Source organism: Rhincodon typus, chromosome 3, assembly GCF_021869965.1.
Source record: "Rhincodon typus isolate 14 chromosome 3, sRhiTyp1.1, whole genome shotgun sequence".
In the NCBI taxonomy this organism is placed as follows: Eukaryota; Metazoa; Chordata; class Chondrichthyes; order Orectolobiformes; family Rhincodontidae; genus Rhincodon; species Rhincodon typus.
Window position 1 is genome coordinate 85,715,014 of NC_063334.1, and position 15,313 is coordinate 85,730,326.

Genomic DNA, 15,313 nt, shown 5'->3' on the forward strand with positions numbered 1-15,313 from the left:
TCAAGCAATCGGCCCTAATAGCATACCATTGACACTTACTTGGACTTTCTCCTTCAATGTATTTTTTGACTTGTCTATAATTGTTTTGATCTTGGCATCAATAACCTTTAGTAAATTGTTTTATCTCTTCATTCTTAAACAACAATGGTTTGTAATAAACTAACCCTTAATCTGCTTAAATAGAAACTGATTTATGTTAGTTTGAAGCATACAAATTAAAAGAGGCTAAACAAGCTATTTTAACTCACAGGGGACCCGGGTTTAAATCCTGCCACGGAAGATGGTGGAATTTCAATTCAATAAAAATCTGGGATTAAGAATCTAATGATGACCATGAATCTATTGTCAATTGTTGAGAAAAACCCATCTTGTTCACTGCTGTCCTTTTATGGAAGGAAACTGCTATCCTTATCTGATCTGGCCTAATGGGGACTCCATTCCCACGGCAATGCAGGTGACATTTAAATTGTCTTCTGGGCAATTTGAGATGGGAATAAATGCTGGTCCACCAGCAATGCTCTCATCCTTTGAATGAATAAAAAAAGGTTCACTGACTACACTGGGGGTATGCATGCTGGTCTTGGCACAAGAGATGGTGGAGAAAGGACAATGCGAATTAGGATATAGAATCCCTACAGGGTGGAAGCTGGCCATATGGCCCATCAAGTCCATACTGACCCTCCGAAGACACACACACACAATCCCTGCAACCACAAAATTTTCCATGGCTAATCTGCTCCTAGCCTGCAAATCCCTGGACACTATGTGCAATTTAGCAAGGCCAATCCACTTAATCTGTTCAGCTTTAGACTGTGGGGAGAAATCAGAGCACCCGGAGGAAACTCACACAGATACAAGGAGAATGTGCAAACTCCACACAGACAGTCACCCAAGACTGGAACTGAACCCCGGTCCCTGGTGCTGTGAGGCAGCAGTGTGAACCATCAAGCCACTGTGCCACCCATCAGCAGTTTTGGATGATCTCAGGCTTCTAGAGGGTAGAGTGTGAGAAGCTGGTCAGGTGGTCAAGTTTACAGTAAACAAAGATGTGTATTAGGGTTTCAGTAGTAGACAAATTGGGCAAGAATGGTGTCATGTTATTTTTCATTGGTGGTGGATATCGGTGTTCTTACTGATGTATGGGAAGTGGTCAGGTGACTACAATATCACCTGGCTGAACAGTATATGCAGGGGAATTAGAGATGGATAGTGTGATTAGTGGTGTTTAAAAAGTCTGCATTTGTGTCAAGAAGGACATTTGGAGCAATTTAAAGAAAGAGAAAGAGAGAGAGAGAAAGAGAGCTAGAGAAGTTTAGAAAGGAAATTTCAGAACTTAATGAATGGTGGAGCAGTAGGAATCTTGCCTGTAAATGATGGACTATTAGGTGGTTGCAAGTGATATAGGTCGAGGGAAATACATACCTTGGAGAGTAATCAGTGATGATGATTACCTTAAGGCAAGCCAGCAGTTTAACCGGGACTTGAGTGCCTTTATTTACTTATGCAGAAAACCTGATGGCTGCTTGACTCAAACAATTGTAAAGCGTGTTTCTAGATTGTTCTTACCCAATATGGCAGTTGTCAAATTTTCAGTAAGAAATGCCTAGACACTTCTTTCTCACCATTTCTGAGACTTGGGGTGTAATGTCGGACCATGAAACTGAGGTGAATCATTTTGTGAGAAAGATCAGGACACGTAGGAGATCAGGTCATTTAATCATTTCAAACAATATTTTGCATTGATCTTCACAGTGGAATACACTATAAACACCCAAATATATCAGATAAACAAAGTGGGAATGGGAAAAATAGTCTCTGTCATTAGGGAAGAATATACCTGACAAACAAATGGGACTGAAAACAGGTAAATTACTAAAATCTGATGGCCTGCATCCAAGGGTTTTAAAGGAAGTAGCTCAGAGATAGTGAAGGCATTGCTTGAAACATTCCATAACTCTCTGGATTCTATAAGGGTTTAAGCAGTTGACCAACTGTTAATGTGATACCGCTGTTCAAGAAGGGATGGAGACTGAATGCACAAAACTATAGGCCAGTTAGTCTAGCATTTGTTGTTGGGAAAATGCTAGAGACCATTATTAAGGAAGAAATAGCAGGACATTTAGGAAACTAATACAATCAGACAGATTGTACGTGATTTTGTGAAGGGGCAATTATGTTTGAAGAATTTGTCAGAGTTCTTTGAGGGTATAGCAAGCAGAGTTGATGAAGGGAAGCCAGTAGGTGTGGTGTTCTTAGATTTCCACAAGGTATTTAGTAAGATGCTACGTAAAGGGTTACTGCACAGTGATGAGGACAGTGATGGACAGCAATCCCACCATAGTCAAAGGCCTGGTGGGGATCTCTTTAAATAAGTCCAAATGTTGCCTAAGTCCGAAAAGAAGGACTTGGAAGCCTTTTTTCATTTCATTTGAGAAAGTGGCTAAACAGATGAAGTGGCTGATGACCACATTAGCATTGCTAATCCAAACAAAGTTGGTATGTAGAGGTAGTGAGGTACTTGAATCACTATCAGAGGAGGTATCTGGGGAGAATGATGAGGTGAAAAGAGTCATCTTAAATACATATGAGCTTGTACCAGAAGCCTACAGACAATGTTTTAGGAATCTAAGGAGGGAACCTGGTCAAGCATACATTGAGTTTGAAAGGGTCAAACAAAGTAACTTTGACAGGCAGATAAAGACATTGTAAACAGATCAAACATACGACAGTCTTAAAGAGATGGTGATTTTGGAGGAAGTCACCAAAAGCTGCAAGAGCTTGTGTTCTCCCCTTACTGCTGGGCTCGTGTTTTCCTTTCAGTTTGCCTCTGCCAAGGGCGTTTATAGGATGCTGCTAAATTAGAACAGTTAATGAGTATAATTTGAATAATAAATTATTATAGGCACTTTTGCTTAAAGTGTGTCTTGCTTAAAGCCTAGTAGTTTGACTAATGGAAACGCCTTAAACTCGCCTTTAAATAAGAGAAAGTTAGGGTCTAGGTTATCTCCTTGGCATATTTGGAAGGGTTTGGTCTGGTCCATTAAGAATAAACTGGAGCTCACAGTATCATAATAATTTATTAGATTAGATTGGGGATGAGTAACACACAGAATACAGACAGTTGGGATTAATGGGCCTTTTTCAGGTTGTGAAGATGTAACTAGTGGAGTGCTACAGTCTTGGAGCCTCATTTTTTTACTATCTATATTAATAACTAGGAGAAGGGGACAGAGTTGAATACATTCAAATTTGCAGATAATACAAAAACAGCTGTGAGGGCATATTGTGATGAGGACATAAGGTATCTGCAAGCGGGTATAGATAGGTTGAGTGAATAGAAACAAAAATACAGTTTAATATAGGAATATGTGAGGTCATGCACTTTGGCAGGAAGAATCAAAAGGCAGACTATTACTTAAATGGAAACACTATCCAGAAATGTGCAGCACATTGGGATTTAGGTGTTCCTGTGCATGAAACTTCCTGTGCAAGAAGTTAATATGCAGGTAGAACAAGTAATTAAGAAAGCAATTGGAATGCTGACCTTAAATACCCAGGGGATTGGAGTTTAAAAAATAGGGAAAACATGTTACAACTGTACAGTGTGTTGGTGAAGCCACACCTGGAGTACTGTATACGTTATGGTCTCCTTATTTAAGAAAGGATATACTGGCATTTGAAGCAGTTCAAATAAAATTTACTAGGATAATTCCTCAGATGAAGGGCTTGTCTTTTAAAAAACAGCTAAACAGCTTAGTCTTTTATTGAGAACAAAAACAAAGTTGCTGGAAAAGCTCAGCAGTTCTGGCAGCATCTGTGAAGGAGAAAACAGAGTTAACATTTCGGGTCCGGTGACCCTTCCTCAGAACTGAGCTTTTATTGATTTCAGTTTAGAAGAAGTAGGAATGATACAAAATACAAGATTCTGAGGGGGCGAGACAGGGTGGATATCCCTAGTCGATGAATCTCAAACTAGAGGACATATTTATAAAATAAAGGGACACTGATTTAAGACTGAGGTGAAAAGGAATTTATTCTCTCCCATAAAGTTGTGGAGGCTAGATCACTTAAAGTATTTAATGGGTAGGTTGTTAAGTTTTTGAAACAGCAGGGAGTTGAGGGCTAAGAGAGGCTGGCGCAAACACGGAGTTGAAGACTGAGGCAGATCAGCAATGATCATTTGGAATAGCAGGTGGGATTGAGGGCCGAATGGCCTATTCCTGCTCTTATTTGTATGTGGCTCAATTTCTAGGTCATTCTATCTAACTTTCAGTTGTGGAATGGGTGTTGAACAGTGAAAGTTAAAGTCACCACAGTCCCAGAGGATCATAGACTGTTCTCTCAGAGAATGACAGAGCTGGTGGTGAGTTTATCCTAAGGACCAACACACCTCGGTCAAAAGACAAGGTTTAGAAGGCAGGGCCTTCATGTTGACTTTGATTGATATGGGAATTGAACTCACACTATTGCTTTACATCACAAACCAACTGTCCAGTCAGCTGTGCTCACCAACCCAACATCTAAACAGATGACGGTGAGACTTGAGAAAGCAGAAAAAGCTTGTTATATTTTAATTGCTCTGACGAATAGAGCTGTGATCCAGAATGAAGCATCATCTTGAGAAATGTTATTAATTACGCATCGCTTAGGTCAAAGATTTAAAAAATAAGAAACTGTTCACTCTTAAAGTTAATTGCAATTCTTTCAAAATGTCCAACAAGAGTTTCTAATGACAAAATTTTCTCTTTATGCTCATTATCATTCAATTCTCACTGAGTGTAGATGTTTTGAAGATATTCTTAACGAAACATTCTTATTGAGGAACCATAATATATAAAATTTCTATAAAAGGTTTGCAGGAAAGTATGTATGTATATGTTTTTGAATGCCTTTCAGCATGAAGCTATGGGGGAGGGCTGCAAAGAACAGACTGACAAATAGCTTAACATAGACAACAGGAGGCTGGAAGAACACAGCAGGCCAGGCAATATTTGGAGGAAAACAGCAGTCAACGTTTCGGGTATTACCTTTCTTAAGACTAAGATGTTGGTTTGACGTAGCTGTGCATTCTAAAGTACAAACAGGAAGGAGGTAATTCTGCGCCAAGCAGTATAAATAACCATTTGACCTAATTCTAGAAGCAGCAATGTACTCACTAGATTCCTCCCCACCCTGTCTTATTACAGGAAGTTATGGTTGAGCAAAGCTTTAGATTCAACAACAAAATTTAATTCATGCTTAAGCTGGGAGCTTTTTCTGTCTCACAGAAACTGCTTGAATATGAAATGGTAAAGTGAAGCTATTACATATCTTACATGCTTCAAGAACATTACTTATTTTTGATCAACTCACTCTCATTAAACTTTCTGAAAATGAAAGCGGATCATTATCTGACATTATCAAATATTCCTTATAATCGGGAATTATTAAAAGGTTTATAATTCATCAACTGGTTAATAATGATTGTGTAATGTACAATACTCACACATCACCATATACAGTGCCATAGATTTCTTGCATGGTCCAGTGATAGCCCCCTCTCAGGATAATTACAAGTAGAGCCACAACAAATGCTGGTAAACCCCAACTCAGAAGAAAGAAAAGCAGGTATCGCCGATCTGTGTGTTCATCACTCATCACGAGAACTTGCCAGAAATTGATAGACTAAAGGAAAGAAAAAGAAATATCTTGGAAGTGTAATCATTAGCACTGCAGATGCATGCACATTTATGGTCTCTAGATTTGTGGTTTAGTTTACAAAATGGCTTCCGTTAAAAACCATCACAGTATTTCTGATTTTAAAATATTAAGTTTGTGCTTTACTACTGGTGTGCAACTGATACAAAAGTGACATTGCTATCTCAGCATTATTTGCATCACTAATTTTGAATTTAATTGAAAATAAGATGTGTGTCTACACAGTGTCCAGGTTGCTGTGAGAGTCAAGAGAGGGAATGACAAGGGCTCTGACCCAGATTTTTAATTCCTCCCTGGCCAGAGTGCAGGTGCCAGGAGAACAGCTAATGTAGTTCCACTCTTTAAGAAGAGGGGTGGAAATAAAACCAGGAATCATAAACCACTGAGTCTCACATCAGGGATAGGGAAACTATTGGAGAAAATTCTGCAGGAGAGACTTATTCTTCACTTTGGCAGACAAGGTTTGATCACGAATGGTGGCATGCTTTGTAAAAGGGATGTCATGCCTAACAGATTTGACTGAATTGTTCAATGAAGTGACCAGGTGTGTAGATGAGGGAAGTGCAGTTAATGCAGGTTATATGGATTTCAGCAAAACTTTTGACAATGGCAAACTGATAAAGAAGGTAAAAGTACGCAGAATCCAGGTTAACTTGGATCCAAATTTGACTTAGTGCTAGGAGACATGAGATGGTGGTAGAATACTACTTGTGTGACTAGGGGCTGGTGCCCAGCAATGTACCACAAGGATATGTGCTGGATCCCTTATTGTTTGTGATATATCCATAAACCATATACTGCACAGTGGCTCAGTGGTTAGCACTGCTGCCTCACAGCGCCAGGGACCTGGCTTCAATTCCACCCTTGGGCGACTGGCTGTTTGGAGTTTATATGTTCTCCCCATGTCTGCGTGGGTTTCCTTTGGGTATTCCACATTCCTCCCACAATCCAAAGATATGCAGGTTAGGTGGATTGGCATTGCTAAATTTCTCATTGTGTCCAGGGATATGCAGGCTAAGTAAATTAGCCATGGAAAATGCAGGGTTACAGGGATAAGGTAGGGGTGTGAATCTGGATGGGATTCTCTTCGGACGGTTGGTGTGTACTCGATGGGCCAAATGGCCTGCTTCCACACTGTAGGGATTCTATTCTATTCTGTTCAATATAGAACAGAATGTTAGGGGAGAATTATAGAAAGTTTGCAGATGACACAAAGATTGTCTGGGTCATTAATAGTGAAGAAGAAATCTTAGGTTACAGTATGATATAGATGGGTTGGTTAGACAGGCAGATTGTGGCAGATGAAAAGTGTGAGGAGGTGCACGTTGGAAGTAGTAACAAAATAGAGGAGCACTCAATGAATGGCAGGACACTAGGAAGCGCAAAGGAACAGAGGGATCTTGGGTGCTTGTCCACAGGAAAGCATACAGGACACTTGCCTTTATCAGCTGTAGCATAGATTATAAAAGCAGGGAACTGTACAAAACTTTGGTTAGAGTACAGCTCGAGCACTGTGTGTAGTTTTGGTCACTGCACTACAGGAAGGATGTGATTGCACTGGAAGGGGTACAGAGGTGATTCATCAGCATGTTGCTTGGAATGAAGCAGCTCAGCTATGGAAAGAGGGTGGATCGGCCCAGGATGTTTACTTTAGAGAACAGAAGCTGAGGAGGGAATTGAATGAGGTATAAAGGTTATGAGGGATACTGACAGGGTGAATAGAATGCAGCCTTTCCATTTAACTGAGAGGCCAGTAACAAGTGGGCATAATTTTAAAGTGAAGGGCGGGAGGTTTAGAGGGATTTGAGGTAAGACATTTTCAACCAGAGAGTGGTGGGAATCTGGAATGCACTGCCTTGGAAGGTAGTTGAGGGGTGAAACCTCACAACCTTTAAAAACTACATGGATGAGCACTTGAAATGTTACACATTCAATGCTATGGGCCAAATGCTGGAAAGTATGACTAGTGCAGGTAGGTCCTCCCAGAACCAATGGTCGAAAGGGTCTCCTTTATACTGTATGGTTCTATTATTTACACCCCCCAACTCTGTTGCAATAAAAATGTCGGAAGTGCAATATAACCAATAATAGCTGAGTTATGCTGCATTTCTGCTTTAGAGCAGATGAGTGCATCCAAATCTCTCCTTCACACAGGGGAAGTTTGTACAACTGACAATCCCTTGAGAAGTGCCATTTGGAGCTCCATGCTAGTGGTAGAGCAACACACAGTGGCCAATTCAGGGGAGATAGGTGTCACATAATGCTTGGTCCCCAAGGACAAAATTGCAGGACAGTCGAATGTAGACTGTGCATCTTACTGCATAAGTGGATAGAGACTACAGTGGCTAGATGGTCCTGTCAACATGACATTTCAACATAGCACTTGCCATCAACCTGTCAATATCATGTAGATAATGATAGTGACCAAAGGTCCCTACTGTAAAAGATATCACACCCATTAGCCAAGTCCTCTGTCAATGGAGAACTAGTGATGGGTACAGGACACACAAAAGAAGAAAAAAAACTATTTTACATTATATACACTATTTGAAATTATATTATTACAAACATCAGAGACAAAGATTCAATCCTTTTATCCTCAGCAACATCCTTGCAGATATCAAAACTCAGAGAATGGTCACTCTGTCTCTCCACTCTAAACTTAAAATCGAATGAAGGACTGTGGATGCTGGAGATCTGAAACTAATAAAAACAGAAATTGCGAGAGAAACTCAGCAGGTCTAGCAGCATCTGTGGAGAATATGGATAGTTCCAACCTTTTGAGTCCAGTGACCCTTCTTCAGAACTGCACTCACGTGATGCTATTGAAGGGACTGTACTCCAACTGACAAAACCTCCAATGTGCATTCACTCTCTGTGGATGAACCTCTTGTCAGGACTGCTCCTATAGTTTATCAATACCCAAAGCAATCTGTGACTGCCAGATGTGACCAATACGCCAGCTCCACATCGTTTCTACCTCACACTTGCTTAAGTACTTTCTCCTTGTCTGTAGATTCCGCCTTGTAGTCTCTGGCCTTGCCTTTCTTCTGAAGGCTGCTTGATTGTTCTATTACTTGTTGCTGCTTACTGTCCAAGTTCCCCCTTAAAGCTGGAACTGGAAATTGCTTCTGGGTTTGCTGGAATTCATTATGAGTGACTAAACTGAATTTTGCACTGCTGCCTGCCATTTCAGATGGTGCAACAAATCTCTGGATGACCACTGCCAGCAACCACTGTTATCTTGAGGTTAGGTCGATAGCTACCACCATCCCAGCTTTCTGGGTTAAAGGGCCTACTTGACCTAAAGTGGCAGAGGAATACCACGAAGTAGACTCACGAATAAAGGCTCTTGTCTGTTCCATTCAAAATCCAACTCCATTTACAAGTTCGCTGATGATGCGGCCATTGTAGGTCAGATCTCAAACAACAAGGTGGAGTACAGGACGACAATAATCTCTCCATCAACTTCAGCAAAATGAAGGAGCTGGTCGCTGGCTTCAGGAAATGGAATGGAGGGCACGCCCCTGTCTGAATCAATGGTGCTGAAATGGAGATGGTTGATAGTGTCAAGTTCCTGGGAGTGATGATCACCAACAGTCTGTCCTGGTCCACCCACACTGACACTACGGTCAAGAAAGCATAACAATGCCTCTACTTCCACAGAAGGCGAAGGAAATTTAGCAGGTCCATAAAGACTCTTACCAATTTTTTATAGATACACCATAGGAAGGCATCCTATCTGGATGCATCACAGCATGGTATTCAACTGCTCTGCCCAAGACCACAAGACACTACAGAGAGTCATAAACACAGCCCAGTCCATCATGCAAACCAGCCTTCCATCTATTGACTTCATTTATAGTTCCTACTGCATCAGCAAAGCAACCAACACAATCAAAGACCCCTCCCACCCTGGTTATACTTTCTTCCACCTTCTTCTGTTCGGCAGAAGAAATAAAAGTTTGATTACACACACAGACAAATTTAAGAACAGCTTGTTCCCTGCTGTTATCAGATCTTTAAATGGATCTCTTAAATGCTAATGTTGATCTCTCTCTGCACCCTCTTGGCAGCTGTAACATTGTATCCCACACTCTGTTCTGTTATCCTCATGTACTTTGTATGGTATGATCTGCCTGTAAAGCATGTAAGACAACAATTTTCACTGTACCTCAGTACAAGTGACTGCAATAAATCAAATCAAATAAAAAATTCCACCTTTCTCCACCCAATCCCAATGATGTCATCGGATTGAGTGGAGCTTAATGCAATCTTCAGCATTAACCCTTTCAGAACTATTACCTTATACAAAATGTCTTTGGCAGCTGCCTCTCTCAAAAGGTTGGCATTGAAAAGGAGATCCAACATTGGATCAACTGTACCAGCTCAGACTTCCATAAAATATAGTATATGGTGTTTGTCAACCAAAGTCCTAATGTCCAGAAGAGTTGTGATCACCATACTCCTGTACTGCAATAAGACCTGACCTGCACGAGGAATTCCAATGCCTCCGCTCCATCCTCTTGTTTCATCATTTGCTTTATTGTTGAAACATTTGTTTCATTCTTGAAAACAGCTTCACAACATTTAAGCAAATCTCCTGCAAAAAGATTAAACTGACCAGACACTGCATCCAGATGGTCAAAATATGGTTCTCCAGGCTGTTTTCACAACTCTCAAGTGACCAGCATTCCAGAGGAGGGCAAAGAAAATGCTACAAAGGCTGAAGCTCTCCTTGAAGCACAGAGACATTGTTATTAATAAATGGGAGGAGCTTACTATCAATAATTTAAAATGGTTACAACTTGTCTGCTTAGCTGTTCCATGCTTTGAGTTCAAATGCCTTATTGGTGAGGCACAGCGGTGGCAGAACAGGAGAGAAAAACAAGCAAATTCTATACACTGGATCCCACTACCCCATGGGATGTCCTAATCCATGTGCCTAAAGGTGTGGAGGTGGTGGCATAATGTAATAAGATTGGACCAGTGACCCAAAGACCTGAGCTAATTTTCTGGGACATAGGTTCATATCCCATCAAGACAACAAAAACCTAGTCTGAGCAATAGGAATCGACAACCATCATCGACTATTGTTTGAACCTAATTACTCTATTGAAGGAAGTCTGCCATCCTTACCTGGACTGGCTTACATGCGACTCCAGACCTATAACAATGTGATTGATTCCTAACTGTCCTTAAACAAAGTCAGAAGTCATACAACACCAGGTTTATGGTCCAACAGGTTTATTTGAAATCACAGGCTTTTGGACTGCTGCTGCTTCATCAGGTGAAGTCTTCACCTTCAAATCATGTCCTTAAACAGTCCAACAAAACATTTAATTGTAGGGGTATTTAAGGACTGGCAAAAGATTCTGGCCCTGCCAGCAATGTCAGCAAGATAAGAATGGCCTGTTCTGTCACATAAAGGAACTCATGATCCTGGGTCATCCTCACATTGAGAGAAACCTGATGATGTATCCAAATCCAGGCTTGACAATGTTAATCAAATGTATACCATTGAAAATAATGATTTGTTTCATATGTACTTCTGGAGTCCAACCAGCAATGAATCCTAATCAAATAATTTTACAGCAAGTATTTTTCTAGCTGCAGGGCTGATGGTTTCAATTCTTTTGATGTCTGTATAAGAAAGCAGTGAGGGAGAAATGATCAAGTATCCTTTTAGTCCATCTTCTGATTTCTCTAGTGATCCTGGCAATTCTAATCTTTCAATGTACGTTCATGAATTAACCATTGATGTGTTTCTGTCATAATACTAATGTGGAAAGAATATGTTGAAAGGTACTCAGTAAACATGGAGATTTGAAAATATCTTGATGATTGCATCAGTCTCCCATAAGAAGCAGTGCAGAATCTCCAGGATATCAGAGGAGGCCTGGATGAATTTCTCAGAGTTTACTGACTAACCTCTAAGGAACGACATATTTGAATGACCCAGGGAAGTGATGGCCTGGAGTGGAACTTACTTCCCAAACTGGAGTGTGACACAGCACATCAATGGATACCAACGTGCCAAATGAGTAGGGATGCATTGACCTTCATAAGGCAGCATATTGGCATCCCTGGTCAGGTAAGAAGTTTGAACCATCAAAAAGAGACATTTTTCTGAATATCTTGCTGAGTGGTTCACTTGCATATGAGCCTGACTTTCCTGAAAGCATCCTTACTCGGACGTTTCCAGGAAAATCCCTAAGATAGGCATCCAGAACTCCCCCTCAATACCAAAGTGTGGATTATCTATTTTTTAAGGGAGCAAGGATCTGACAATTATTATTTTGAACATAAAACTTATTTATTTTCTTATTCATGGGTCTGAAAGTATCTGAAAGGATTGATACTTGATTAAGGGCAGTAAGTACCACCCATGATGATGATATCATGAGAATCGGATAATGGAGCTGGTGAATGGTGGATCTGAAGCTATGGTGCTCCTAATAATATCTGTAGTAGTGTCGGCCATATTAATGTAATCTGCAAATAGGCCCAGCAACGCAATAAGATTGTTAACTGAACAAGAATCTTCGAGTTAGAACAGAAAGGAGGCCATCCTAATTCACATTTCAGGCTTGAAGGAACACACGTCTTCATCCAACATTCATTTATTTTGAATGTAGCATGTCATGATATAAATATAATTAAAGTATATGTTTCTGTTACTTATACATGGGTAGCAGTTGACTAAAGTGAGATGTGGCTTTTGTGTAGGTGGTTTCAAGAAGACTGTAACCCAAACTGTTGCAATGGATGTGGGAGTGAACCAAAGAAGTCTGACTTTTTGCATGGGTCTAGGCCCGAAACGTCAGCCTCTCTGCCCCTATGATGCTGCTTGGCCTGCTGTGTTCATCCAGCCCTGCACCTTGTTGTCTCGGATTCTCCAGCATCTGCAGTTCCTACTATCTCTGACTTTTTGCACCTTTCTTTAGATTTGCCACGTTTTCAGGGCACGCATATCAGCACAGCAGGGGTCAGTTGCCTTCATTTACTCTCTGCTAATTTTCTTTCTTCTCTCCTAGCTGAAAGGTTAGATTGACAGCAGCTCAGTGCTACATGCTGGAATTCAGAAAGTGGTCTTGTTCTGTTAGAGATTGATTATAGCTAAATTTGAGGGTACTCAAAATCAAAGTCAAAGTACAGGCCTCTGCTGGTTTCGGTGTGCCCAAATAAAACATTCATATGATCCTAAATTCCCAACGTGGAGTTTTGCTTGTAAAGTGCACAGATTGATGAATATGGACTGGAATAACACTATTCAGTGCAAATAAGACAGTGGTGAGACGCAGGGCTTGAGGCAGTGGTGGGGGCATCAACATCGACAGTAGTGGCATTGGCGGGGTGGACCCAGCAGCGGGAGATGGCGCCAGAGAGTGGTTGGTTGGTGGGTCTGGTGCAGGCGGTATTGGTGAGCCTGGCTCAGGACTTATGGCGACGGCAGTGGGGGTGATCTGGACATTTCGTCTTGTTTGTTTTTTTAATTTCTGCTTTTGTATTTTACTCTAACTGTTGCATTCTAAGATGGCACAGGAGAATGGTGGCTCTTTACAATTTTCACTTTACTCCTGTACTCGGGTACACATGGCAATAAAATCTAATCTTTTCTAATGAAATCTAATCTAAATGCCCTGCACTGAATTGAAGGCTGTGCAATTAGCCTGTTAATTTCAAAACTGCAAAAGTGAGCATATAGAACAAGCTAAGTATTTACTTTCTGCCTTTTTCTAGGTGAAAAAATAAAACAGGGATTATCTTCTCTGAAGCCAAGTAACAATGGGGCAGGACTCCTGCCCATTTCCTCAATTTCTCCTCAACTCTGAATGATTTCCACCATTTGGCATTTATTATTGACGTACTGTGGACTCCGATCGGGAATTACAATTTCAGGCGGAACAAAACACTAATATGGTCCTGTGTGAAGTGCCATTAGCTGGAATGACCATTGCTGCAGCACTGGGAGAGGTGAACATAGTTTTAAAGTGGCAGAAGTGCCTTAAAGTTGGAAGAAGCTGCAGCCTTACAAGTCTTACAGAAGAGATGCACTGGAGTTAGGGGGAGTCTGCTAGAATACCACATCCTCTGTGAAGCACCAGAAAGCATTCATCACCATTTCCTGCATCTGCTGCCATATTCTCTATGGATAACCTTAGTTGTGACAGTAAACATAGGTGGTTTCAATGGAAATTTAGCAGTACCACATTCCCAACACCCATCCAAGCAATCACTGCTTGCCCGGCTCCCCCATGGGGCAGTGAAGGAGCAGTTAGCATAAGTTATAGCAGGGGCTGTCTGAAGAAAATCCTGGTTGCAGTACTCAAGCAAGTGAAGGCTCCAACACTTGTATTTACAGTCATTCTGTACTATGAATGGGGTCAATCTTTTGGAGGGGCTGCTGTTTTAGATTGCAGACACCTTTTCTAAAACTCAAGCCTACTTTAAAAATAAGTCCATTCAGAATTAATTAGAAGCATGGCGTGTTCTGTTTATTTCATTCATCTTTTTGAGTATTTATGTTAAAACAGACATCCCATAATATCTCTTGAATAACTGGCCTGGAACATTGCATAACCATTCAATTTGATGGTGCAGTAAAAATGACAAATTTGGCTGTCTTCTTTAATGTTTTTGTTCAGAAATGACATGATTCATTTAAACACTGCACTGCAGAATAATTTGAAACACAGCTTAATATTCAGCTTAATGGTAGTAAAAGTAACTAATTATCTTGGATGAGCTGTAATTTTCTCCAGCTCAACTCTGAGAAGATCAAAGTTATTACCGTCAGCCCTGCCACAGATGAAATTGGTCAAGGACTCCATCGCCACTTCCCTGCCGGTTTCAGGCCAAACCAGATTGTTCACTTCCTGTTCAACTCTGGGCTAAAATTTCCAATGTCAGGTGCCCTCTATTACAAAGGGTGCCAGCTTCCATCTCCATAATACAACTGCTGCTGGAAAACTCTCCCATGCCTCTGTCAGCTCAATTATTTCAAAGTTTTCCTGGTCACCAATCTGTCCTGACCAAAACCTACAGCACATCCACATTGTTTCTGCAAATATCCTCTCTCAGGTCATCCATTCATCACTCAATGCTTGTTGACCTACATTAAGTCCTGGGCCCAGATTGTTGACACACACGGGCAGGAAAGTACAGCTGGGTACGTTTTCAGGTCGAAAGCTCACTTCCAGCAGGAAGCAGATGGAAGTTCAAATTTTCACAGGGGGAGATGGCGGTTGTCAGTCTTTAATTGTTATGGAGGTGAGTTTTCTGTTCAGTTAGAGCTAGCTGTGGTGGGAATTAGAAAAGGGTCAGATTGAATCAGGACCTGCTTGACACTCCTTGAGGAACGTTCATTAGGCCTGCCTGTTGTCCTAAAAGCAAAATGTCTGGTTTCTGCCAAAGCTTTCCACAAGACAAGAGGAAGTTTTGATGAGTCAGGGAGCCAGAGGTTGCCCTTCACAGCCTGGGTGCTGACCCTGATCTAAAGGTGGAGGCCATGAGAGAAAGCAGGAAGCTCTCTTGCCAGACAGCAGACATTGTACAGAGCACTAACTTGGTCATTGGGATAACAAGGTGTAGAGCTGGATGAACACAGCAGGCC

The 15,313-nt window shown here is 41.1% G+C and overlaps 1 protein-coding gene across 1 annotated transcript in view; it reads right to left on the reverse strand.

Annotated features, from left to right (window-relative positions):
• Positions 1-5,481: 5,481 nt before the first annotated feature.
• Positions 5,482-15,313, reverse strand: part of adgrv1 (adhesion G protein-coupled receptor V1) — a 407,915-nt gene continuing 398,083 nt past the window's right edge. Inside the window, exon 85 of the mRNA XM_048593741.1 lies at positions 5,482-5,664. Within this exon, the coding sequence (XP_048449698.1) occupies positions 5,482-5,664 (183 nt within the window). The remainder of the gene's footprint in view (positions 5,665-15,313) is intronic.